The 27,474-nt window shown below is 48.5% G+C and overlaps 1 protein-coding gene across 6 annotated transcripts in view; it reads left to right on the forward strand.

The window, feature by feature from the left end:
• The window catches only part of ACACA (acetyl-CoA carboxylase alpha), a 1,199,721-nt gene that overhangs the window by 1,135,830 nt on the left and 36,417 nt on the right, over positions 1-27,474 (forward strand). For all 6 annotated transcript variants that reach the window (XR_013608606.1, XM_078679777.1, XM_078679779.1 and 3 more), the window contains one exon: positions 24,472-24,608. Coding sequence is in view for 5 of the 6 variants with exons in the window: in XM_078679777.1 (XP_078535903.1) it covers positions 24,472-24,608 (137 nt within the window). In the remaining variant the exon portion in view is untranslated. The remainder of the gene's footprint in view (positions 1-24,471; positions 24,609-27,474) is intronic.

Raw genomic sequence — 27,474 nt, forward strand, 5'->3', positions numbered from 1 at the left:
ACTAGATGGTAGTGCTGGACTTGCAGGATGTATATTTCTACATCCCCGTCCTGCCGGCCCACCGGGGCTACCTGCGTTTCACAGTAGGCCACGAGCACTTTCAGTTTACCATGCTCCCCTTCGGCCTCACCAGTGCCCCTCGGGTGTTCACGAAAGTGATGGCGGTGGTCGCAGCTCATCTGTGCAGATCAAGGGTTCCAGTCTTCTCCTATCTCGACGACTGGTTGTTGAAGGCGGGCTCGCCCCAGACAGTCATCTCCCACCTCCAGACTATGGCCGATCTCCTGCACTGGATGGGTTCTCCATCAAAGTGCCAAAGTCACACCTGTGCAACTCTCAGAAGCTCCTCTTCATCAGAGCGGTTTTGGGTTTCTCCTCCCGAGCAGCGGGTTTGGAATATTCAAGCTCTGGTTACGATCTTTTGGCCTTTATCCCGAGTCTCGGTCAGGATGACGCTGCGGCTCCTGAGGCTGATGGGCCTCCTGCATCCTGCTGGTACATCACGCCAGGTGGCGGATGCGGGCTCTGCAGTGGGACCTGAAGTTCCAGTGGGCACAGCACTAGGGCAACCTGTCCGACCACGTCCTGATCTCGGAGAGCACTGCAAGACTGTTGCAGTCGTGGCTCACGGACCGCGATTGGGTCAATGGCAGATCCCTCTCCCTACCCTAACCGGAGCACACAGTGGTGACGGATGCGTCCCTTCAGGGATGGGCGGGCCACATGGGAGATGCGGGGAGTCCCGGCTCCATATCAACCTTCTGGAGCTGTGGGCGATCCGTCTTGCACTAAAGGCATACCTTCCCTCTGTCCGGGGAAGAGTAGTGCAGTTGTTCATGGACAACACCACCGCTTTGTGGTATTGCAACTAACAGGGTGGGGTGGGGTCGTGGACCCTATGTCAGGAAGCCCTCCACCTCTGGACATGGCTGGAACAACAAGGCATTTCCTTAGTGGTTCAACACCTGGCAGGTTCTCTGAACGCCAGTGCGGACAAACTCAACCGCAGGTGCATGATGGATCACGAATGGCGTCTTCGCTTGGAGGTGGGCAAGGTCTCTTTTGACAGTGGGGAGAGCCTTGGTTAGATCTATTCACCACCGAAGACAACACACAAGGTCAGCAATTCTGCGCGTTGGAATTTCCAAGGCAACACTCGCTCCTGGACCATTTTCGTCGCGAGTGGATTTGCAGTCTGTTGTACGCCTTTCCGCCTATACCACTTCTGCCCAGAGTGCTGAAGAAGATCAGGCGCGACCGGACTCAAGTCATTCTTGTGGCTCCGGATTGGGCACGAAGAGCCTGGTATCCCGAGCTGCTCAACATGGCCATCAATCCTTCGATCAGACTGCCTCTTCAGGAAGATCTTCTGTTGCAGCAGCAGGGGACAGTCCTCCATCCGAACCTGTCCAGTCTCCACTTCCTTGCGTGGAGATTGAGCGTCGGCAGTTGACGTCTTTCGACCTGCCTCCTGAAGTTTGTGATGTAATCTTGGCAGCCAGGCGTCCCTCCACAAAGACGGTATATGCCTGCTGGTGGAACAAATTTGTGGCATGGTGCACAGCAAAGGCTGTGGATCGCCTTTCTGCCCCTCTTTCCTAAGTACTCTGGTTCCTTCACTTTTTCGCCCAGCAGGGCTCTGCTGTAGGCACTATCAAGGGCTACCTCTCTGCCATCTCTGCTTTTCTTCAGCTGCCAGATCAGACTTCTCTTTTCAAGTCCCCGGTAGTTAACCGTTTCTTGAAAGGCTTAATGCATCTTTTTCCTCCAATTCCATTCATAATACCTCAGTGGGACTTGAATCTTGTGCTGACTTATTTGATGTGCGGTCCCTTTGAGCTGCTTCATAACTGTCCTTTACGTCTCTTGACTCTCAATATTGGTTTCCTGGTAGCCATCACTTCTGCTAGAAGAAATGTTTTCTTCCGCCAGCCTGGTATTGTGGTCTGTGAACTCTGCATGCCTTTTGGGCCGTTGCTCCCCTTCCCTTTGGGATTTGGTTGCGCAGGTGCTGCCCATGGCCTCGAAGGAGGCCCGGGCCATACTCCCTAAGTTATAGCAGATGGGAGCGAAGCAGCAAAGTTCACAATTTGATGTGGGACGGACACAACCAACTTGCTGGGCAGAATGGTTTCTTCGTCAGTGACTTTACGGTGCCATGCCTGGCTGAGGACAACTGGCTTTTCAGGAGATGTGCAAGCTTTTCTGATGGACATCCCCTTTGATGTCTCCCATCTCTTCTGAGACAGGTGGACTCAGCACCGTAGCACTTCAAGGACAGCAGGGCTAAGCCCAGGTCCTTGGGCCCTTCCATGGCTTTCCGTCAACCGCAGTCCACCTTTTGCTCCTTTCATTACCATGGAAGGTGTTTCCTGCTGCGTCCTTACTAGCCCAGCCAACCTCTGTGTGCAAGCTTCCCAGCCTCTGTGTGGCCGCAGTACCCACAGACTCCGTGAGTCGGGCAGCCAGTGGTCAGACCAGTCCACCACCAGCACCCCGGCAGGCTATCATACCGATGTTTCAGCCTCTATCTTGGCTTTTAGTGAGAATGACTCTGAGGCTGCTGGGCCTCATAGCCTCCTGTATCCTGCCTGTGACACATAGCTGCTGACATATGCAGGCTCTGCAGTGGGACCTGAAGTTCCAGTGGGCGCAGCATCAGGGGAATCTCTCTAACATGGTCCAGATCTCCAAGGGTACCTCAGGAGAACTGCAGTGGTGGTTAACAAACCCGCAGTTGGGTCAGCGGCAGATCCCTCTCCCTTCCTCAACCAGATCTCCCAGCAGTGATAGATGCGTTACTCCTGGGCTGGGACGGCTATCTGTGAGGGGTGGAGATCAGAGGCCTCTGGGCATCCGCAGAATCTGGACTCCACATCAACCTGTTAGATCTCGGAGCGATCCGACTGGCATTGAAAGCCTTTCTACCCTCCGTCAAGGGAAAGCTAGTGCCTGTGTTTACGGACAACACAACTGCCATGTGGTACTGCAACAAGCAAGGAGAACTGGAGGGAGCAGTGGACCCTTTGTCAAGAGGGCCTGCGCCTCTGGACATTGCTGCAACAACAGGGCATAACCCTGGTGGTTCAACACCTGGCAGGCTCTCTGAATGCCAGTGCAAACAAACTCAGCTGAAGATGCCTAGCAGATCATGAATGGTGTCTCCATCCGGAGGTGATGCAAGGTCTCTTTCTGCAGTGTGGAGAGCCTTGGTTAGATCTGTTTACCCCTGCCAAGAATGTGCAATGTTAGCAGTTTTGTGCATAGGGGTTTCCAAGGCGGCTCTCGCTTTAAGATGCTTTTCACCTCGAGTGGAGCTCAGGCCTCATGTACGCCTTTCCGCACATACCATTTCTGCCCAGAAATCTCAGGCGCGACCAAGCCCTAGTCATTCTTTTGACTTTGGACTGGGCTCAGATTTTGGTATCCCGAGCTGTTGATTATGGCTATCCGTCCTCTGATCAGGATATCCCTTCAGGAGAATCTTCTGTCGCAGCAGCAGGGAAGGGTTCTCCACTCAAACACTCTGCATTCATGCATGGAGATTGAATGGCAACAGTTAACAGATATCAACCTTCTGCCCAAACGCTGCAATGTCATCTTGGTAGCCAGGCGTCCCCCACCAAGTCAGCATTGTGGCATGGTATGCAGAGAAACAGGTTGCCCTGTCCCACTTTTTCAAACTCCTTATGTTTATTCTTTCTTTTGTACTAAGTTCATAAACACAGAGATTCTATCCTTAGATATTTTTATATTTTATAATTACTCATGTTATGTGCACAGAGGTGGGTGCTGTTACTCCGGGAAGTGTCCAGGAGGAACACTATGTGTCTTTAAAATACCCCTCACACACTATGAATCCCATAGTGTCATGCTTCATCATGGGGTCTTCCCGTCCCTCTACGGGGCGGGGCGTGCTACGACCGACGACTACGTGGGAGCACTATTTTTTGGGGATAGGCTATGTGTGGTGTGGGTAGTGGGAGTGGTAGGGAGTATGGTAACTAGTGAAATAAACTTTTAAAATGTCCTGGCTAGTAGAAAAAATATATTTTATTCGCTTCTCCAGCTGGAAATGTTAAAAAGGGGTTAGGTGTAATTAATATGCCCTCCCTGGTCGACATGTTTCATAAGCAGTCCCCCCTGCTTTACTCATCAGGACCATATGTGAACCCTACTACACTCAGAAAAATCTAAATATATGTGATAAGCCTATTGTCCTAAAAACAATAGGCCCACTACCCACACCACACATAGACTGTCACAAAAAATAGAGCTCCCACATAGTCGTCGGTCGTAGCACACCCCGCCCCGTAGAGGGACGGGAAGACCCCCATGATGAAGCATGACACTTTGGGATTCATAGTGTGTGAGGGGTATTTTAAAGACACATAGTGTTCCTCCTGGACACTTCCCGGAGTAACAGCACCCACCTCTGTGCACATAACGTGAGTAATTATAAAATATAAAAATATCTAAAAATAGAATGTCTGTGTTTATGAACTTTGTACTGGAGTCGGATTCTATCCACTACCTCTACTCCCTAGTTTGTTGTTTTTGTTTTTCTTTCTCTTGCCCAGCAGGGCTCTGCTTTGGGCACCTTAAAAGGCTATTTTCTGCCATTTCAAAATTTCTGCTTTTACCAGATCACCCTTCCCCAGTCCAATCCCCTGTTGTAAATAGATTTTTGAAACGTCTCCAACACATACTCTAATCTTTGCACTTTATCATGGCTCAGTGGGACTTAATTTTAATACTCACTTTTCTCATGTTTTCTCCCTTCAAGCCGCTACACAACTGTCCCATCAGGCTCCTTACAATCAAAGCGGCCTTTCTGGTGGCCATAGCATCTGCCCAGAGAGTCAGTGAGCACCTGGCTTTGTTATCTAAGCCTCTGTCCCTCAACATCTTCCCAAACAAGATTATCCTTCGTACTAGAGCTTCCTTCCTTCTGAAGGTGGTCACTCCCTTTCATGAAGGCCAATGTATCACCCTGCCTCCCTTTTACGCTCCGCCACATCCCTCTAAGGAAGAGGACTGATTCCACTGACTGGACTCAAAAAGAGCGTTGTCGTTCTACTTTAACCACACAAAAGAGTTCCAGCTGAACAACCAACCCTTTGTGGGGTAGGTCGGAGCCAAGAAAGGGGAAGGTGGTGCACAAAAGGACCATCTCCCGATGGATTATGCTCTGCATTAATATCTGCTATGCATTTGCCAAAAAGCAACCCCCAGAGGTTTTGCATGCTCATTCCACAAGAGTGAAGGCTGCGACCACTGGGTAAGCATGCCGAGTCCTGGTCCTGGAAATCTGCCAGGCAGCAACGTGGGCCTCTCTGCATATATTTACCAAGCACTACTGCCTGCTCAATCAGGTCTGTCGAGACAGGCACGTTGCTCATTTGGTCCTGCAGGACTTTTTGGGTGTGAAATTGTTTTGTAGACCCACCTCCTGGGAGGTATTGCTTGGGTATCTATTCTAAGGTAAGGAATCTGCAGCTGGAAGTCTCTATCAGATGAACAAGTTACTTACCTTCGGAAACACCTAATCTGGTAAAGACTCTATATAGCTGCAGATTCCTTACCAACCGATCCACCTTCCCCACTCTTTGAACAAATTTCTAGGGACAGTGCAGTTTCCCATTCAGGGCCATAGTTTTGACACCAGTTGCCAGTGTTGTTCATGGGTCCGCACTCCTGCCATGGAAAGGCGCAAAAAGAAACAGCCATCAGCGCGCTCTGGTGGTGTCAATATAGGCACCGCAAACATCACTTCCGGCCCGAACTACGCCACATAGAGCCGAATAACGCCACCTACTTGCGCACAGGGGTTCTGCTCCCCCAAAAATTTAGTCACTTTTTTTGTTTTTATTTTTTACATTCAGTTGCCTCATTTTAAAGTTCGGCCCTGTGTTTCCAGCACCTACTCTCAGACTATCCTCCCCCTCACTCCCATCTAGTTTCTCATCCACTTTCTTGCCTCGTATGAACTCTGTCTCTATTGTGACGCTCTTGCACCATCCACACTCATGTCCATCCCTTTTCTTGCCTATACACAGTCTGGTCCCATTACTCACCATGTTCTCTCATTCACTCTATCCACTTTCCATCCTTCTAGTCACATTTCACATTCCATCCATTTTACTTCCTATCCTCTTTCACCCTTAGTCACGCACACGTCATCCACACACTACTCATTTCCATTCTCTCACCCCATACAAATACTCACCTCTTCCTCCTCTGCTCTGTCACCTACTGGCCCAGAGGCATGCTCACCAATCCGCATTTTCACTTCTGCTCACATTGACCCCATCCACACACAGTCAATGATTCCCACACATTCTCACACCCGCTTTGTTGCATCTCTTCAGCTTCTCTTCATCATTTAACTTGCAGCCCCACCCTTCCTTCTTGCCCTATCCCGTCATGAAATGTATTCACCTGTAAACACCACATATATTTTCCCACGCAGGCTGCTCACGTACATGGTCTCAGCTGCACCGCAGAATGTGTCTGTCATATGTCCAGAATGTAAACACAGGTATGTCTAGCTAAGAATCTTTTTCTTCACCTGTTTTTTCTTGTCAGTTTCAATATAGACTCAGAACCCGTTAAGAAGAGTTATAACACGATTTCCTTGTGACAAGACTGGTCTGGCATTTGTATGTTTTTCGTATGTTTCGTTTTAACACATTTACAGAGCACTTTATGCTGTCCAGCCGACCACGAGGTATTACATGCAATAATCAAATATCTTTCGGAATGTAAATATAAGATTGCAGAACTGACCTGGTCTATAAGAAAATCTAAAGGTCTCATTGGCTGCTGGGTCTTACTGATTTACTAGTTTGCTAGTGTCGAAAGGTAGGGCCGAATTCGACCAAGAACCCTTCAGTATTTGCCCGGCGTTAGCCGCCTCTCATACCATTCGAGATTACCAAACAAAGAGGCAGGCGCTGGAGACAGAAGGCAGGAAACAGGAGTTTATTCCGACGGAACAGAACACGTCAAATCAGACAACATGGTATCTTCTCAAGGTGCTCTAAACGCATCCTTGAGGCCTGGCCTCTTATACACAGGTTTATTGCTTTATTACATGAAACACATTCTTGTCAATACTTGATGTACGGAAAGACATCCTCGGAATCCCCGCTTCACCCCCGTTCCCACAAACATTTACAGTAGAGTTCCCACCTCGACCTCAGCATGTGGTGGTTGTCGCGCAGCTGGACATTTTGCTGGGAACGGGAAAGGGGGCGATCGGTCGGATCTGGAGGTGTGAGGGTATTGATTAACCACCGCTCCTTTGATGTGAGGCGGGGCCCTACTGTAGGGGGCAATAAACTGCATCTGCCGGGCTAGGTGATGGCCTGGGATCGGGCTGGACAATCGGGCAGGGAGGAAGAGGTTTATCAAAGAAGGGCCTGTTCTTTGAATGAGATGAAAGAGCGAGGGGGTTCAGCACGGGATGTGGCTCGGAGACAGGGTCGTGCTAGAGGTGCGCTTATGGTCCAAGCAGGAGAAACCGGGGGCTGCCGGGGCGCGGGGGAATGCTTGCGAGGCTGGGGTGTGAGGGGGAGAGGCGCGCAGGCTATTGGCAGTGGGCAGAGGTCGTGACACAAAAATGGCTGCCACCTACTTTCGCGATGGGGCCTAAAAGGGACAAGATGGCGTGGCTACTGTTTTCATGATTGTCGCTCTACTTTCAACAGTGGCTGTGGTGAACATAAATGAACGCCGCTTATGTATACCGATTTTAGTCATTTTCCACAGTCCCCAGTTTTTATCATGAGTAAGTTCATTTCTGTTCATGTCTGAGGTAAGGACGTACAAGCTGACATTTTAGTTATACTAATAAGGGAGGTATGTGGCTGGGCTGTCTATCGAGGTCTTTGGTAGCCCATATGCATTACGGGCAGATGGAAATAATCCTACTATAAATGTTGACAGAATCGTACATAACCACATGTAGTCAATGCGATATGCGAGGAGGCAGTGCATACAAAATTACATTAGCTGTGTCATACATCAGACCTTGGAGACGGGGACATTATTTAGACGATGTAGGAAATTCGTTCGAATACAAGCATGATGTCATACAGAAATGTTCTGGCAGAATAAGGGCTATTATCACTTGAGGTCTGGACTCCATGGGGATCAAAACTAAACAGCATGTTCATGTGCATAACTGGTGTTCTACAATCATCAAGGTATAGAGTTAACGCCTTCTTAGTTATCCTTGTACAATTGAAAAGCGACCGATGTAAGGTTATGAAAACTCAATTGGGTGGTAATCAATATGAAGCGGTTGGGAGAGAAATTCAACTTGGCAAGGGACAGTCAAGGGGTGGCAATGTTCAAAAAGGGTTCGTCTGTCCAGTGTCTTTTTACAGCGAGCCATCACTGGTAGGCTCTCATCGTTCTTCCTCTTTCGTTGGTGCTGTTGAGCACCGGCGGTGGAGCTACGCGTCCGGCTCTACTTCAGATCTCGCGTTGCAGGGTGTGGCCATTCTTTGCTCTTGGACCACAGTCCTGTGTTTGTCCTCAGAGTCAAGTTCAAAAATTCCATATGGAAAAAGGGGGGGGGGGTTATGGGGGCGTGCTTTGGGAGGCCGAGGGAAGAGAGGGTGGAGTGGGATCAGATCTGAAACGGACCAAGGAGGGTAGAAATTTCAAGCAAGCGGGCCAATCAATCGGGCACAATGGGCTGGGACTTTCGACACGAGCTCATCAACGTGCCGGGGCTTCTGGGTGGCCCTTCTTTCCTTCACTTTCCACGCTGAGAACGGTGCCTTGTCCCGCAACTCTTTGCTCTGCGGCTCCCCCTAGGTCGAGGTCATAGATTTTCCCCGATCTGCAGCCAGGCTGTGCGTCACATCCGGCCTCTCTCCTCCCGACGACTGCACGTTATCCTTGAATGAGTATAAAAAAACAATTTTTAGAGAATTGGCAGGGGAAGATGTTTACACACTTTAATTTCTCTCCCAACCCCAAGTAGTTGGGGAAACGTTCATTGGTCACGATAGGGTGGATGCTTAGTAATCCTTACATCGGTGTATGTTGTTAACTCTTGCATCATTGCTGTAGGGCAGGTTGGCAAGCATTTTTATTTTCAAACAACACGTCTGTCTGGTGTTTCTGATAGATACATCTGACGTGTGGATTCCTCACCTTGTGAATATCCCCCTTGCGTCAGCAACGTTCGGAAATTTTCTTCGTAGTACGCCGACGTGGGTGACGTCACAGGAGCACGGCATCGCACGCGACTCCGTCTGACGTCACCGACCCCATATCAGGCCCACGCCGGCGTGATGACGTCAGTTCCCTTTTTTCCGCGTCTTCGACGCTAACGGTCAATTGTTGAGCCTACACTGCCATTTACTGATGCCTTGACGGATCCAATAAAGGAGATTTGGAGAGGCCATTATCTGCTCCTGCCGTTTCAAGAGTTATTGCGAGGCGCTATAGGGTGGCTCCTGATGACCCTGCATTTCTTTCTACACATCCATCTCCAGAAAGTCTTGTGGTACAGGCGGCTTGTTCTAATAGGACTGCAGGCTCTTTCCCTCAAGTGCCAGCTGACAAAGAATCTAAGAAATTAGATCAGTCTGCGAAGAAGACTTTCTCTTCTGGGAGCATGGCTCTTAAGTCATCAAATGCTACTTGCCTTTTAGGTAGGTATGTGCATGCACTAATGGACTCAGTGAAGCAATTGTCATCAAAACTTCCTGAGGAGGATAGGAAGAACTTTAATGAAGTGATCTCTGACACCCAGGCTGCTGCCCGCATGGTCATTCAGAGCGGCATGGACACTGTGGATTCTGTTGCTAGAATTATGGGTTCATCTATTGCGACCAGGAGAGCCGCATGGTTAAAGTCCTCGGATTTCTCTGCGGATGTGCAGTCTACATTGCTGGACTTACCTTTTGAAGGAACTGGCCTTTTTGGTAAGAAGGCTGATGTAGCCTTGAAGAGGTTTAAGGACAGCTGTGCCACCGCAAGATCTTTGGGTCTGCAGATGAGAGGGTCTACGACTAGAAAATTCAGAGGATTCGGTAGATCTTCTTTTCGTCCCTTGAAGCAGGGCCAACAGCAACAGCAGCAGCAGCAGAACCCTCTATATAAGTCCTATAGAGGTAGACAGAAGGGTCGTGGACGTGGACGTCAAGTCTCCTCTTCCTCCACTTCCTCCAATAATGCCCAACCCCCGCCCGCATCAGCAAAACAGCCCTAGATCCACCATTCTGGATCATGTAGGGCCGGTAGGGGGTCGGCTTACTCATTTTCTACGAGATTGGGAATCGGTTACATCAGATCTTTGGGTTCTCAATCTCGTAGAGAATGGGTATGCACTTCCTTTTCAGGAGTTCCCTCCCAATTACCCTCCTTGCCAAGGTTATTGTTCGGAGGACCACCTGCTTCTCCTGCAGGAGGAAGTCCTGGCTCTATTTCGAAAGGGTGCAATAGAGGTGGTTCCAGAGCAGGAGAGGGGTCAAGGGTGCTACTCCCGGTATTTCTTGATTCCCAAGAAGGATGGCAGGCTTCGGCCGATCCTGGATCTCAGGATTTTGAACCTCTATCTCAAACAGGAGAAGTTCAAAATGCTCACCCTTGCTCAGGTTCTTCTGGCGCTGATGGAAGAAGACTGGATGGTGTCAATCGACTTGCAGGATGCGTATTTTCACATCCCAATCCTGAAGTCGCACAGGAAGTATCTCCGTTTTACGGTGGGATCGCAGCACTACCAGTTTGCGGTCCTTCCCTTTGGACTTACTACTCCGCCTCGAGTTTTCACCAAGGTGATGGCAGTGGTGGCTGCGCATCTCAGAAGGTCAGGGATTGCTGTATTCCCTTATCTAGACGACTGGCTGATCAAGGCGGAGTCGCCGGAGAAGGTGCTCCATCATCTGCAAGAGACAACTCAGTTGTTACACAGGTTGGGTTTTTCGATAAACGTACCCAAATCTCACCTGGTGCCCTCCCAGCGCAACCTGTTCATAGGTGCGGTACTGGACACTACTGTATGTCGTGCATTCCCTCCACCTCAAAGGATTCACGACATTCAGGAGATGATTCCTTTATTCTACAATGGAGCGGTTGTTCCGGTCCTGAAGGTCCTTCGTCTGCTCGGTCTGATGGCTTCTTGCATTCTGTTGGTCAGTCATGCACGCTGGCACATGAGGGCACTCCAGTGGTGCCTCCGCAGGCAGTGGTATCAGCACAACGGAGATCTCAGGGAGTCAGTGAAGATCTCCAAAGAAGCTGCAGCGGATCTGTCTTGGTGGGGCGTGGAAGGCAATCTGTCGCAAGGAAAGCCTTTTCAACTGCCTCCATCAGTGGCCATAGTGATAACGGATGCATCCATTCTCGGGTGGGGTGCTCATCTGGGAGACCTGGAGGTCAAAGGTCTTTGGTCTCCAGAGGAAAGGTTGCTTCACATCAACCTTCTGGAATTGAGGGCGATACGTTTGGCGCTCAAGGCCTTCCTCCCTTCCCTTCGCGGTCGTTCGGTTCAAGTCCTGACGGACAACACGACTGCGATGTGGTACATCAACAAGCAGGGAGGAGTAGGGTCGCAGTGTCTCTGCAGAGAGGCTCTGCGTCTCTGGTCCTGGGTCCAGGACCATCAGATTTGTCTGGTGGCAAATCATCTGGCCGGAGTTCTGAACGTTCGTGCAGACAGTCTCAGTCGGCAGTTCTCTGCCGACCACGAGTGGAGGCTTCACCCGGAGGTTGTTCACGACATCTTTCAGATGTGGGGGACTCCTCGGGTGGATCTATTCGCCACTCGCGAGAATGCGCACTGCCTTTCATTCTGCAGTCTCCAGTATCCGATGCAAGGAGCATTGGGGGACGCGTTTCAGTTGAGTTGGGGAGATCAACTCCTTTACGCGTTTCCTCCCATACCTTTGATTCCTCGGGTTCTGAGGAAGATTCGTCAAGACCGGGCCCAAGTCATATTGGTCGCTCCGGATTGGCCAAGAAGGGTGTGGTATTCGGACCTACTCCACCTCTCCTCTCACCCGCCGCTCCGTCACAGGGCAGACCTCCTCTCTCAGATGGAGGGGCAGGTTTTACACCCCCACCTCCAGACATTACACCTTCATGCCTGGAGCTCACGAGGTAGTGGATGTCATTCTCTCTGCCAGGCGTGACACCACTAAGTCCATTTACTCCTACATGTGGTCAAAATTTGTTTCTTGGTGCAGGGAGAGAGATATTGACCCTTTGAAGGCTCATTTGTCTAATATTTTACAATTTGCCCTTTATCTGGCGCAGCAAGGTTTGGCTGTGGCCACGGTCAAGGGGTATCTTTCAGCCTTATCGGCGTTTCTATGTTTGCCGGATCAGCCATCTCTCTTTAAATCTCCGGTGGTTTTGAGATTCTTGAGGGGTCTCATAAATATGTTCCCTCCTACTCCTTTTGTTGTTCCTCATTGGGATTTGAATCTTGTGCTGACCTTCTTAATGGGTTCTCCCTTCGAACCCTTGCACAAGTGTCCATTGAGGCTTCTCTCTTTTAAAACTATCTTCCTCGTTGCAATCACCTCGGCAAGGAGGGTAAGTGAGCTTCAAGCTCTAAGTTCCAAACCCCCATTCCTGACCATTCATGCTGAAAGGATGGTTCTTAGGACCAGGGCTGCTTTTCTGCCTAAGGTGGTGACTCCTTTCCATCTTGGGCAGTCCATTACCCTTCCTACCTTCTATCCTCCCCCTCACCCGTCTAAGGAGGAAGAGAGACTGCATCGCCTGGACCCTAAGAGGGCGGTGTCTTTCTATCTGGACAGGACTAAGGACTTCCGGATGGACGACCAGCTGTTTGTTGGCTTTGCTGGCTGCAAGAAGGGCAGAGCGGTGCACAAGCGCACTCTTTCCAGGTGGATAATCCTGTGCATCAAAATCTGCTACTCACTTGCGGGTAAGGACCCTCCTGAGGGTATTAGAGCTCATTCAACTAGAGCAAAGTCTGCAACATCTGCTTTGTCTAGGGGTGTACCTGTTGAGGATATTTGCAAGGCCGCGACTTGGGCCTCCCTCCACACTTTCGCGAAGCATTACTGCTTGGATACCGAGGTGAGGAGGGATGGCCACTTCGCGCGCTCTGTCCTCCAAGATTTCCTGGTGTAGCAGAGTGGACACCCTCCTCCGGGAGTGGGGACTGCTGTGGGAATCTATTCACAAGGTGAGGAATCCACACGGCAGATGTATCTATCAGAAGAACAAGTTACTTACCTTCGGTAACGCTTTTTCTGGTAGATACTATATCTGCCTGTGGATTCCTCACTGACCCACCCGCCTCCCCGTTGTCCACTCTGCTATACCTGGTCTTTCTGTATATATGGTTTATACTATTGTATTGATTTTGTTCTATATGTACTGTGTACATTGTATATTTGCATATTTGCTATCGTTGGTCCGTCCGTGTGCCTCGAAGGCACGGAAAAAAGGGCGGAACTGACGTCATCACGCCGGCGTGGGCCTGATATGGGGTCGGTGACGTCAGACGGAGTCGCGCGCGATGCCGTGCTCCTGTGACGTCGCCCACGTCGGCGTACTACGAAGAAAATTTCCGAACGTTGCTGACGCAAGGGGGATATTCACAAGGTGAGGAATCCACAGGCAGATATAGTATCTACCAGAAAAAGCGTTAGCGAAGGTAAGTAACTTGTTCTTTACTCTTGTTATAGTTGCGAACGTGGCAAGAAGTCTGTTGTCTAAAAATTACATAGTTTATCGAATTCAAACCGGCTCCTTCAGTAGAGACTCGCGTTTGTCTAAAACAAATCCTGTTGAGCTATATGTTTCTTCAAGGTCTGTTAATTTATAAAAATTGTGAAATGCTGTTATCATGGGGCTATAGCTACAGTCTTTAAGATTTTCTGGGACGGCTGGTACAGAACTAGGACCATTCTGGAGGAACGGGGACGTATCGGACATTCTATTTTTGTACAATGGACGGAGGTAATCCGAACGATGAGGGTGGTGTTACCAAAGTACTTGAGACAAAAGCCACTGACATATAGTTCCCTTTTTAAGGGTCAGATTAGGGGACATCAGTCTTCTCACCTGTCCTTTCTTTCTCGGCCAATTAAGTTTAATCATTTTACAGAAAGGAGAGGCAGTACTATAGCAAAAATACGATCGTTTTGTTTCTGTCAATTTGTTCAAACACTGTCGTGTCTAAGAGCCAATTATTCCCGTACCGGCGAGGTACAGTGTCGTCATTTATTCAAAAGGGAGCGAGGGAGCCCTCAGAGGGAGAGAGCGTCGTGCGTACCAAATAGGCTATTAGTACACGTACAACATAAAAAGAGGGAGAGAGAGGGAGAGACGTGTACAATAATAGGCTATTCAGTGCACACACATATAGATCAGTACGGGTCAGTTTCACGTAAAAAAACACAAGCTGAGGGAAAACATAAATTCATAGTTTACGTAAACACAAATACCAGATAGGGTGCGACAGTACATACATCAAGTACGAAAACTTAAGATAAAACAGAGGGCTATTTTGGGCGAAAGAGCCTTTTCATGCGTGTTGCATATTTTCAGTACTCCATTTAATTCATTCGGGGGTCGAGCTCTTCGTTCTCCTTCCTTCCTAATAGCAGACAATTTCTGTTGGTAACCTCGCGTCAATAAATACTTACTCCTTTTAATTGGTCGGACACTGGTCCAGTCGTGCTTATACTCACGGTGGGGCCTTCCAACATCTAACAAATGTCGTTCCGAGTTGAGGTAAAAGAGGGGTGTCTGTCGGATGTGCGATGGTGCAATTCTGACTTTTCTATGAGGATGGAAGAAGAGGGGGTGAATCTAAAACATGACAATATCCCTAATTTCTGGGCTGAGGGGGGATTTTAGATGAATCCCAACCCGGGGTATCCTTAACTTTTCTCATCTAGTCTGCACATTAAGTTGACTCACTGGTGCGCGTCATTTAGGGCGTTCATTTGGGATATCGGTTGGGGTCCGAGGTACTACAATAACCCTTCGAGTTTCTGGCGTAGGCCACTCTCCCATTCACTAGCTCCAGAGAGGGAGAGAGAGTCGTTCCTAGGTAGGGTAAGTGCTATATTCTTTCTCGTCCTTCACATGCAGGTACCATGTTCGGGCTTGTTTTTCTTATTCCATTAACCGCTCGATCCATACCTCAGTCATACAAAAAAAGCATTCGTCCGTCAACCCAGACGTGCGCCACACATGAGCTTTCATACAACACAAATCGGGGCCCACGCGTGCATTCACACCATACAATTCTTCTTCTTTCTGCGTGTAACACGGTGCATTCTGGGTCTTCTCCATACTCCAGCTGAAATTCCGATATTAACCTGCAGAGGAAGAGAAAGGGGGGGGGTGACAGCGTACAAAGCACATCAGTGCGCAAAAAACACGAAAATGTTTTTACCTACCACGTGCCTAACTTATCTTCTGTGGGAAGCAGTACCTTGCATCTCGGCATTGCAGCCCAGAGGAACTGGTCTATCGTCCTATTCATAGATATATCTAAATATCCGAGTCTTTTACCTATTGCTTATGCGGCAGGAATGCAAAAATACGACAGATCTTGACTATTCTGTTTGCATTGTTCGTATGTACCATGCCTTTCTAATTTTTCATAACCAAAATTGCTTCATTGTATTTGTAAAAACTCAAACGAGACAAATGGTTGCAGGATCAATGAAGGTTGATTTTATAATTGAAAGTAAAACAAGATCAGTTACAATAAAATCGTTTATACGCATACCATGGGCGAGCATCATGAGTAGCATTACTTCGAAAATACAATAATCAATAGTGAATAAGAACCAATATCAGCAGGGTTGTCCGCATGCCCAGTCAGTACCCTTCCCCGCCCGCCACGTGCTCAAGGACCGTACACATATCCCATAATATCAAGGCTACGCAGCTAAAACGTCATAAGGAGTTGCAAGTCTCGCCCATACTGGCGCCATTTTGGGGCATGGCCGGGTGGGTCCAGAGTATAGTTCAAATGCCTCCGACAATTAGCGGCCGGACCAGAATCCCTTTCGGTAGTCCAAAGAGTTCGTTAGCGCCAACAGAGAGGACAAGCGGCGTGGACTGCGGCTTAAAGGCGAGGAAGGCAAAATCTTCCCTACCGGGTCCCGCTGAGGTCCCACCGGAGCTGATCGAGTTAGGCAGTACAAAGGCCGGTGTCAGCACGAGAGCACCACCATCTTGTGACAATGTTGTGGCCACTCCGGAGAGCGGGACAGCAGGTGTATCCCTCCACCGACACGTTGAATCAGTCTTTCCTTCGATACCAGATGTGGATAAGGTGGCGGTCGCCCGGGGCAGTGGCATATCCATGGGGGATAGTCGAGCAACAGTGGCCCCCACCGGAAGCCTGCGGGAGCCGAGGGCCAGTGACTTTCGAAGAATTTTTAAAACTGAGAGGACGTCTTCAAGAGTGGGGCTCATGCCCGAGCAGGCAAGCATCCGAGTTCCAAGGCAGCCCAGCGCCACTCCAATGGACCAGGCCCAAATCCGGGGTGTCAGCCGCCATTTTGTGAGCTCCGTGGCAGCCGCCTGTCGCTGCACCGCAAGAGCGGGTGCAATTCAGTTGGATGGTGGATGAGACACTGTTCCGCCAGAGCGGGCGCAACTCAGCTGGCCGAGCGGGGCACTGTGCCGCAAGAGCGGGCGCAACTCAGTTGGCCGAGTGAAGCGCTGGGGTGTAGCTGAGGCACCTCCACCTGGGGAGGTGGGGGAGGCTCGTTCGCGCCGCCTCTCCCTCCCGGCGCACCCCACGCCGTCCGGATGCCACCTCAGGGCGGACGAATGGGAAATCCCGTACAACGACATCGTGGCCGTGGTGCTTCCGGGCCATCCACCCGACGACCTCTTCGGCCGATGGCTGCCAGCAAGGTCTTGGCGCGTTGGGTAGTCTCCGGCCTATTCGCTCAACGGGCCGCTACCGACGCTACCTCGCCGGCTGATGGCTTTTGTAGACTTTTTTTATAGCCCAAAGCCTACTAAAAAGTAGCTCAAAGTAGCCCAACATTGAAGGCGGGACAGGAACAGCGTTAAGCAGACGGCGAATGCGTTGGTTTGTTGTTGCAGCCGGCTGCCATGTAAATAGTTGTTTAATAAAAAGTTTTAAATAGTTGTTTAATAAAAAGTTTTAACATGTTACTTTGCTGGAGTGTTGTATATATTTATAATGCTTGCATAGGGTTTGTCGTTATTTGGGCAGGGTGGGCGGTGGAGCCGAGCTGTCTTGCAGCCATCATGGCGTCGAGCTCGATTCTTCTCATTAGTTTCATATTTCTCATGAGGGGTTGTTCCTAATGTTTCTATTTTAGCGAGGTCAGAAAAGAGATCCCATCAGTGGCCTACTGATTTTACTCGATTCCTTTTGGTTTTCCTAACGATTTTTATATTTTTGTTTGCTAGCACGATACAGCGGCTAACCCGCAATTTTTTATATATATTCATGTCCTTTTTATTAGGGGCGTCCTCCGGCGGAGCCGGATGATCTGCCTCTAATAAACGGTCCGGGCTGAACCACCTACCAACAAACGGGGCAAAGATAGGCATGACGGGTTACAAAGGGGACAAAAGTCTGCACTACCTATCCTTCACTATCGGCAAAGACTAAACAGAGTATTGCGACCCTGTGCTTATTTGTGAATCGAGAATAACCCAAAGAGAACCAATTCCGAACGATCAATGTTCGGTCAAACAATCAATCAAATGAGGGATAAAAATAGGCACGACGGATTACAACGGGGGCAAAAGCCTGCGTTACCTATCCTTCACTATTCACAAGGACTAAACAGAGTATTGCGACTCTGTGCTTTTTTGTAAATAGAGAATGATCCAAAGAGAACCAATTCCAAAACAGTAAATGCTTGGATAACAATCAATCAAATGGAGAGGGAAGTAGGCACGACGGGTTACAACGGGGGCAAAGGCCTGCGTTACCTACCCTTCACTATCTGCAAAGACTAAACAGAGTATGGCGACTCCGTGCTTGTTTGCAAATAGGGAATCTCTCAGAAACAATCAAATGAGTAATACTAGTATTTTCAAACAATCAATTCGCAATTCGTCGTGTTTACACGACCTTACCCGGACCGCATGGACAGTTTCTCGTCTTCCGCTTCCAGTGCCTGATCGTCCTCTATTCTCTGTAATTGCTGTGGCACTCCTGATGGTTCCCAGTCAGGACCGTAGATCACTCGAGAGAGGTCTGCTCGGAACCGGTGAAGTTCGGGTGATCGGCTGCCAGACGAGGGTCTATCGGGCAGGTGCACTTCCCGATCGTTGCAGTCATTCACTCTGTCGTTGGGACCTCTCTCACTGGATCCACGCGTCGCTGATGGGCCCCACGTTTGGGACGCCAATTGTCGAAAGGTAGGGCCGAATTCGACCAAGAACCCTTCAGTATTTGCCCGGCGTTAGCCGCCTCTCATACCATTCGAGATTACCAAACAAAGAGGCAGGCGCTGGAGACAGAAGGCAGGAAACAGGAGTTTATTCCGACGGAGCAGAACACGTCAAATCAGACAACAGGGTATCTTCTCAAGGTGCTCTAAACGCATCCTTGAGGCCTGGCCTCTTATACACAGGTTTATTGCTTTATTACATGAAACACATTCTTGTCAATACTTGATGTACGGAAAGACATCCTCGGAATCCCCGCTTCACCCCCGTTCCCACAAACATTTACAGTAGAGTTCCCACCTCGACCTCAGCATGTGGTGGTTGTCGCGCAGCTGGACATTCTGCTGGGAAAGGGAAAGGTTGCGATCGGTCGGATCTGGAGGTGTGAGGGTATTGATTAACCACCGCTCCTTTGATGTGAGGCGGGGCCCTACTGTAGGGGGCAATAAACTGCATCTGCCGGGCTAGGTGATGGCCTGGGATCGGGCTGGACAATCGGGCAGGGAGGAAGAGGTTTATCAAAGAAGGGCCTGTTCTTTGAATGAGATGAAAGAGCGAGGGGGTTCAGCACGGGATGTGGCTCGGAGACAGGGTCGTGCTAGAGGTGCGCTTATGGTCCAAGCAGGAGAAACCGGGGGCTGCCGGGGCGCCGGGGAATGCTTGCGAGGCTGGGGTGTGAGGGGGAGAGGCGCGCAGGCTATTGGCAGTGGGCAGAGAGGTTGTGACACAAAAATGGCTGCCACCTACTTTCGCGATGGGGCCTAAAAGGGACAAGATGGCGTGGCTACTGTTTTCATGATTGTCGCTCTACTTTCAACAGTGGCTGTGGTGAACATAAATGAACGCCGCTTATGTATACCGATTTTAGTCATTTTCCACACTAGTTATGAAGGTAGTCATTATATCATTAGCATATATTATATTCTTTGTTGTCTTAGACTGTAAATGTAATTTATAACCAGTCTTTTTAATCCCTCTCCTCTTTGTTATTGGCCAAATAGCTGAAGAAATATCACACAGATGTCAGTGCTTTGGAAAAGGCTAATTTTATTAATAACTCTAACAAGTAATTATCTATGCATGGTTCATGCTGCCTGCCCTGGCAGTCAGAGAGTAGCAATCCATTGACAATGCTCATACGTCAAGGCTTTAATTACCATGTTTACTTGTTTTTGAGCAGGTCAACTAAACAAACAAAGCACATGCATGTCAGCAAGGGGTTCAGGAGGCACTCATCACCCAGAGGTGTGGCTCCCTACAGAGTGATAATCGGGAGCACTATCAGCAGCCATGACTTGTATACAAGGCTCCATCTGAAGTAACTCAGCACCAGCCTCTTGATGTTCAGAGGACTCCTTGTGATGCTGGCAATGATATCTTACCCTAAAGTGTTAGACTCCATCTGAAGTATCCCAACACCAGAGGAGGAGTGATATCCTACCCTAAAGTGTTAGACTCCATCTTGGGCAGCAGCGCGCCAAGCTCATGATAACGTGTGGCTCTGCAGTTGGAGGCACATACCACATAGACAGATATTGAACAAGGAAGGAATGTTTCCTTAAAACTTATCTGGAAGCTGCTATGGACTCCAATTAAGACTTTTTTGCTTTCGCTATGTAACTTAGTTTCAAAACAACGAGCAGATGATTTGAAAACTCAGAAGGGCTTTCTGATTATTGGATTAGTGATGCAACAATGGCTTTTATATTGATGAATAAGAAATAAATATGATTTAATCATCCACCATCAAATGAGGTACCCTGGCAATTTTTCGCAGCTCAGCACATCATCCGCCTCATATTAGGTAACTATTTCTAAAAGGTTTTTCATGTGTGGTAAAACACTGTAACCTGTGGGTTAAAGACAAATGTCACCCTCAGATTTGACTCAATTATTTCACAATACAAATTGTTTTATTTGGCCTTTATTCCCCATCTCTTTTTAGGCAGTCCCACACAGTGGTGGTCAGTGTGTGGCTTCAGCACCAAATGTACATGACGTACTACAAACTCAACCTGAGGCTACGACTCACATATAACGTGATGTACAAGAAATTACAAAAACTGAGCCTCCGTCATCTCTAAGTACTTGCGATTCCATTAGAGGCTAGAATATCCATGCTCCAGATTTTTTATTTGACCAAATTAATATGGCTTACAAAAGTGAAATCAACTGCCTTTTGACCTTAGGGATGTCTACATGGGAAACGGCACCATGCTGATGGCTGCAAACATCAGCAGCGCGGGTGGAACCTGCTGTCCATGGCTGGATGTCAATGATGCACCTGGCTAGATCTATGCTTGTCATGCTTAATCAAGGAGTTGAGCTTAGTAGCGATTCCTGTACCTGTGGATAGCATGTCCTGCTTCCTGTGCGCGTGTTTGCACTGCTCGCTGATTAGTTCACATTAGCTTCGGATTCGGAGAGATAGATGTTTGATGTACCATCAGTGATGATAGAATGAGTTGGGGATTCAGCCTTCTTAGGAGTCTGGGGAGATCTAAACTCATTTTAAAAGCACCATTAAGGAGGTGCTTTGGCCAGGTCCATACCTGTAGATGCAAAAAGCGCTTTAAAAGGGATTAGGTGCAGGAACAAGTCACTTTCTACCGCAGATCAGGAGGCCACTCTGCTGCTCAGGAAGTTGCCGCACTGAAGGTAGGGGCAGCATGGAGCACTCAATCGTGGTAAAGCATCTCTGTTACTGGACTGAAAACGTATAGCCCTGGTGAGCTCACCCGAGTATGAATATTCAATACTAAAAAAATAGCACGAACGATTGTGATTTTCCTTTAACTAAAGAGTGGCTTTTGAGCGCACCAGGGTTTACTGTGACAAAGGAACATACACATAGCCTCTCATGTGAAATGGTAGAAACGAAGCCGTAAATAATACATGGACGGGTCAGACACCATAGAGTGTCATTTCATTCTCTATTTCAGTATAATAGGCAGCTCTAGCATTGGCCCAGAGTATCGTTCAGCACAGTTGAAGCCAGGACTGTCCCAGCGTGTCTACAGTCTGGGAGCACAGTCCAGCTCTCCGCGACGTGAAACCTTCTGCAGAGCAAGCATGCGTCTGTGCAGCTTCTGCCTGCATTCTCAGGCAGCTTGGCTGGGGCTCTGTTCCCATACGCGGGGTCAGGCTGAGGGACAGGCAACCAGGGCCGTCGTCACGGAGAAATGCTGAATATTCTCTTTCACACATATTCTGGCCAGACCTGACCTCGGGGACGGCATTTCTTCGGACACTGCCACATACGACAACTAAGTGTTGGGCCTGCGGGAATTTAAAGCATTAATAGTATAGACTGAAACTCGTTTCATCAAATTATCGCTCAGTTCTTATATTCTCATGTTCCAGGGAAGGAATATCAACAATGAAAACATGGAGTTTGTTTTAAAAGAGACTGCGATGCATGTTGCAACTCCTCTCATTTTTAACATGGACATATAATATTTAAACATTTTTATTATTTGCAGGTGCTAAAAAGGTGCGACATGGGCAATTACTTAAGTGCTAGTTCGTCTCAATCGCAGTTGTGCAAAAAGATGCGGGTTCCGCGCCATTAAAATATAGCAGCTCTTCTGTGAAGCAGTAGTAGAGTCCAATTTGAAGTGTGATGGTCTTGCAGAAAAGTGTTTCTACTGTCTCTTGAAAGCTACAAGAGGTGTGCTGAGAAATGCTGGCAGTGTCTGCTACTAGCACAGCATCCCTGGGGAGGATTGATGGTACCTTCTGCGGCTAGATATATCAGAGAAAGCAACATTCAAAGTATAGCAGTCGTGTTGGTGTGCACTAGTTGTGATATAACCATGACATGATCGGCTGCTGAAGTGACTTTATAAGTTGTTTTTAGGCTTGTTAATCCGCAACAAAGATCCTTTCCACAGCACCAGGACGGTAAATCCTCTGACTACATTTTTCCAGTGTCTAGCTGTGTTAAAATTTCAGTTTTCAACTCAAATTGCCCTTATTTTCTCACGGGTGCTAATTAGCACTGAAAATTGTTGTGCCATTTTCTTGTGAGTTAACTCTAAAACTCTTTGCCACATACTATGAAACTGTATGGATTTTGACAATACTTTTTTCTCGAAATAACGTAAAAGCCATGTAAAATTCCGATGTTAACATGAAACATTTGTGAACTAGTAGTAATAGTAGTATTTGTGAGAATTACAGGACATTTGTGAGAGAAAACCGAAGATGTGGGCAGGCTTGGGAAAGAATTTGAACACCAACATAAGAGACTTAATGAGCCATCCACAAGGAGTATACAGGGACTGGGGACTTCATGCCCATCACAAGAAAAATGTATAGACTGAGACCACAAAGGTGTCTCCCCCAGCCAAGCAGCGGCTGCGGCAGGACTGTGCTGCCTCCGCGCTTTAGCTCCGAGTTGATTATATCTCCAAGCTCATTGTCATTCTGACTTTGACTTCGTTAGTGATAACGGAGAAGGATAGTGCTCCTTTAAATGACGAGCTTTGTGTTTAATTACCCAAACAAAATGGCATAAATATGAATGAGTCCTAATGGTGGTACTTGGCTTTCCGGAAACCATTAACCAAACGATTCCTAAATGATTTGTAAAGAAAATGAGAGCCGGTGAGAGGAGTGGGGAAAGCCATTAGGCGTCTAACACACCCCTGCGTTATTATGTCGTCAAATCCTGCCCACCAGACCCTACGCCCATAACAAACAGGCCATATTATCCCAACAAACAAAAAGAGAGGAAACCAAGCGGAGGGGTGTATTCAAGAACTCCTTATGGGGAGACGTGCCCATGTCTCAATCTTCTACTGGTGGTTTTATCCTTTATCATCATCCTCTTACTTCTCTCACTTCTATCTCTCTACCCCTTCCTCTCTCTCCCCCGTTTTTTCACCAATTTTCTTGCCTACTTTTAGTCTGATAGTCTCTTTACTTCAAAACCCTTAAATTGTAATTAATCTCTCTATGGAGACTAGTGTCTCCTTAGCGGTTACTGTAGCTAACCCCGGGAAGACCGACCCCCTATACCTTGGGTCTGAAGCCTTTCTGCACTGGCCGAGGACTCTCAAAAGTTGCTTGCTGACAACAGACCGCTGAGCCATCAATGGACATTCATTCATCATCCATTTTGAATTTAATTGCTAAGAATTAGAGAGGACAGTCTTTTTACTATTAGGATCCCCATGAGACTGAAATCCATGAACCTGAGTTTCTCTTTTACAACAGCCCTAATATGAGGGCCTGATTGGCTGCTGTGGTTGAATAGCATTTTCATCTTTTCTCGGTATACTCTTTGCAAGACAATGTCTTGCAGTTCATGATCCAAATTCATTGTGTCACGTCCTTATTTAGTTGTGCTCCCAGTATCATATGTCCAGAGCAGTCCCAGTGCTTGACCTGCAAGCCCAACCCTATGCAGAATGTGAGTGCCCAGATGGTCCGATAAGTTTTACGATTCAAACTTTGCATTCTCTACTCTCTGTGACCTAGAGTGACCCTCCCGTGACCATCAGAAGCACACCTAAGGTATCAGTTCTATTCTAAGTGGTTCTGTAGGTTTCTGATTTTCAGTATTTGCAAACATGACTGGTTTATGGAAGGACTGAAGGATGCATCGAATCTGTCCATTCAATTTAATAAAAGATTAAAGTCGTTGCCACGGTGTCAAAATGCAGTGGGTCATTGTCTCACAAGCATCTGCCTTACTAGTAGGGGGCAAGCCCCAGTGCTCCAGGGTGTGAGTTAAAAAGTATTGAGTTGTAGTACAATATATGGGATTCGGCCTAAATTCAAAATATACTCGTGGCCCGATAATATAACTATTTCCTGATAATTCATTTAGACATTGTGCTAGAAAGGTATACCCTCCTTTGTATATCCTTCTTGGGATGTTAAGTTGCCAGTATTTTAAGTAGTCCTACCTGCTCTTTGGCACAGTGAACTCCTGATGTTCAGTGTGTTATTGCATTGGATAGGAAGCACCTTCTTTTCCATTAGGGCTGTCTGTGTTTTTGCCTAAGGGTATATGCCGATTACCTGAAATGCTTCTCTCTCTTCTCTTTTCAGGCGTACCTGTGGGACAACAACAAAGACCTGGTGGAATGGCTGGAGAAGCAGCTGACCGAAGAGGAGGGAGTACGCTCAGTTGTAGATGAAAATATCAAGTACATTTCCAGAGATTACATCCTCAAGCAGATACGAAGGTAAGACCATCAATACTGCCATCAGAAACCCCAGTTATCATTAACTACGTGAAAGTGCAAAGTCAGATTCAGATTGTGAGAAGTTGGCCTGATATATGATGCTCACTAGTTCTAGTGATCACCTTGTATCAGTCCAAACAACCCTTATGGTGATTGGTTGTAAAGTCAACCGTATAGACCTGCTATCCTAGTAGCGTGGACAAAAGCAGTCTTTTAGGCTAATCTCTTTTGGCATGTGAAGCCAGCTGTTTTACCATAGTATAACCCCTTGAATACCAAATGAAAGGACACCACACAGGTTGTTATGAAAATAAACAGTCTATTTATTAATAACAACACCTCTGAACTCTTTATGAGATCAGAGGGCTAAGCACATGACAATACTAAAAAGGAAATACGAGTTCGCACAATTTTTACACAAGTGCCTTAGGAGCACGACAAACCATATACTCAGAACAATGGAATGCGAGGAAGGAAAATACTGTTCGGAGATCCAGAGGCTGGAGGATCGCTGGGACTACGCTACAAACTAGGTAAGTAAGGAGCAGGAGGCCCACGGGACTCACGTGCAGAGTGGGAACTCTCACGCGGGATGCGTACCAACGTCTATGGATGCAACAGTTTACAAAGTTACGGATTCCGGACGAACCCGGCTGGATGGAGGGAACACAACAGTGGACCTGGACACTAGGATAGTGGACCCCGACTTCAGCACCTAGAAGCTTTAGTTACCTAACCCACAGGCTGCGGGTGCATAGGGTTGAAGTTGCGTCGGGTTTGCTGTTGATCCCGGGGATGCCTGAAACAAGAAGTTGCTGGCAGGCAGCCAGATGGAGGAGTCCGGTGGTTCCAAGGATGGAACTAAGAAGATGGAAGTCCTGAAAGGGAAGGGGACAGAGTCTTGGTAACTAGCCAGTGACGGTGCTGGAACCAGGAGGGAACCAGGAGCTGTCGCCGAGTTCAGGTGACGGAGGGGTTGCTTCTCTCTGTAGCTGCGAGGACCAGGAGCTGCTCTTCACGACCAGGCTGGAGGCACGAGCTGTCCCACGTAGTCTGCTGCTGTTGGCGGTGTCGGATCGTCGATCTGGACAACAGGCCTTGGCTAATGCAAGCCACGCGGTGGAACAAAGATGGCGTCTGGTGCGGACCAGGAGGGTCCGGGGTGTTCCTCTTTTTACAAGGAAGCAAGGGCCAGTCTGGGGGACCAGACTAGCAGAGTCGAATTCTTGGGGTCGTCGTCTCAGAGGTCACTAGCCAGCCGGCAAGTGACCAGACAACAGGACAAGCAGCAACCAGGTAAAAGGACCCCACGCAGATCATGGGGATGCTGGGGGGCTGGTCTTTGGTGCAGGAGCTGCGTCGGTGTAGGGCTTCTCAAACCCTGATGCACTTACACGAGGGTCACTCGGGGGTCGTGCTGGAAGCGCTGTGCAGGTTTCTTCAAGATGGCCGTCTCCACGTTGCTCGTCGCACCCACGGGTCTCAGCTGTGCTGGGGATGTGGGTAGAGGTCAGAGAGGTCTGGAGGTCCGGGTCTTGTCGAGCTGGGTCGTCGGATTCCTGGAAGGAAGGACTTTGCAGCAAACCGCACAGAAGCTTGATGGTGCCTGCGAAGCAGGATGGTCACTCCCTGACCATAGGGGAGATTCTTCAGTCTTCTGATGGATCAGGAGGTCGAAGGTCAAGAGTTTCTTCGTGGAAGGTTGTCAAGATTAATCTAACTTGGAATGGGACCAGCTCCTACCTTTATCCGGCTAAAGGGGGCTGCACTACGACTAGGTCCCTCCCCTGGGTGGGACCAGGAAGGGGGGTGGCTACACCCCCTTTCCTTTGTCCAGTTTCCCGCCAGAGCTGGAGCTGGAGTGCCCCAGCAACTGGTTGGAACCGGTATATGCACAGGACACCTTGTGTGCCCCAGGCATGTCTCATTCCTTTCAGCCTGGCCCTACCTAATACACAAAATCCTGTCTGGGGTGGTGCTAGCACCTCCCAAGGCAGGAAACCCTTTGTCTGAGCCTCCCTCGCTGGAAGGACTCCCAGCAGCAGGAGGTCAGACTTGTGTCTGTGGTGGCAGCATCCATTTTGTGATGCTGAGGCTTGAGTTAACTTTGACCGGGGTTTACAGTTACATACATGTCGTGTCCCTCTAGAAGGGTGGAATGCTAACCCCGTCGCCAGAATTGGCGAGGGGTTAGTATTCCAATTCGTATGACACCTTACTCGACATGTTTTGATAATGCTATGCCAAAGTTAGCATTTAACCGCGAGGATTATAATGCACTTAAGAGTATATGGTATAGCGTTATCATGGAACAGCTATTAGGACTTGGTTCCGCAAGCTGCAAATGGGCTTAGCTCATGCCAGAGCACCATCTCACATAAATCCAAGCACTCTGCCTTCAGGATTGCTAAGGCCTGCCATAGGAGTGACTGATAGGAATATATGTGTCCATTTTAGGGTTAGATATAGGAATACTATATCTAAAGCAAAGGGTGTTTACACCACCTTGCCCCAGCTGTCGTGCAGCCAGTTGTGTCAGATTTGGGTGGCCAGCCAGGGGTGGCATAATACATGCTGCAGCCCCTGGTAGGCCCTGGGTACACCTATGCCCTGGATACCTAAGGTATACTGTACAGGGACTGATAAGGTGGCCCAGTACCAATTGGTAAATGCACCTAAGGTACATGCTTGTCAATTTAGAGAGAGAACAGCTAGGCTGTGGGTCTGATTAGCAGGCCCACAGCCAGGGAAAGTCGTAAACCAGTAAAGCAAAAAGCAAAAATCTGGGGTGGCCATGGGATTGCAGACCCCACTCTCCTACATAACCCCCCCCAAACTTAGGGACATTAAACTAACCTTGACCAGG

This window comes from Lissotriton helveticus, chromosome 3_1, assembly GCF_964261635.1.
Source record: "Lissotriton helveticus chromosome 3_1, aLisHel1.1, whole genome shotgun sequence".
Lineage (NCBI taxonomy): Eukaryota > Metazoa > Chordata > Amphibia > Caudata > Salamandridae > Lissotriton > Lissotriton helveticus.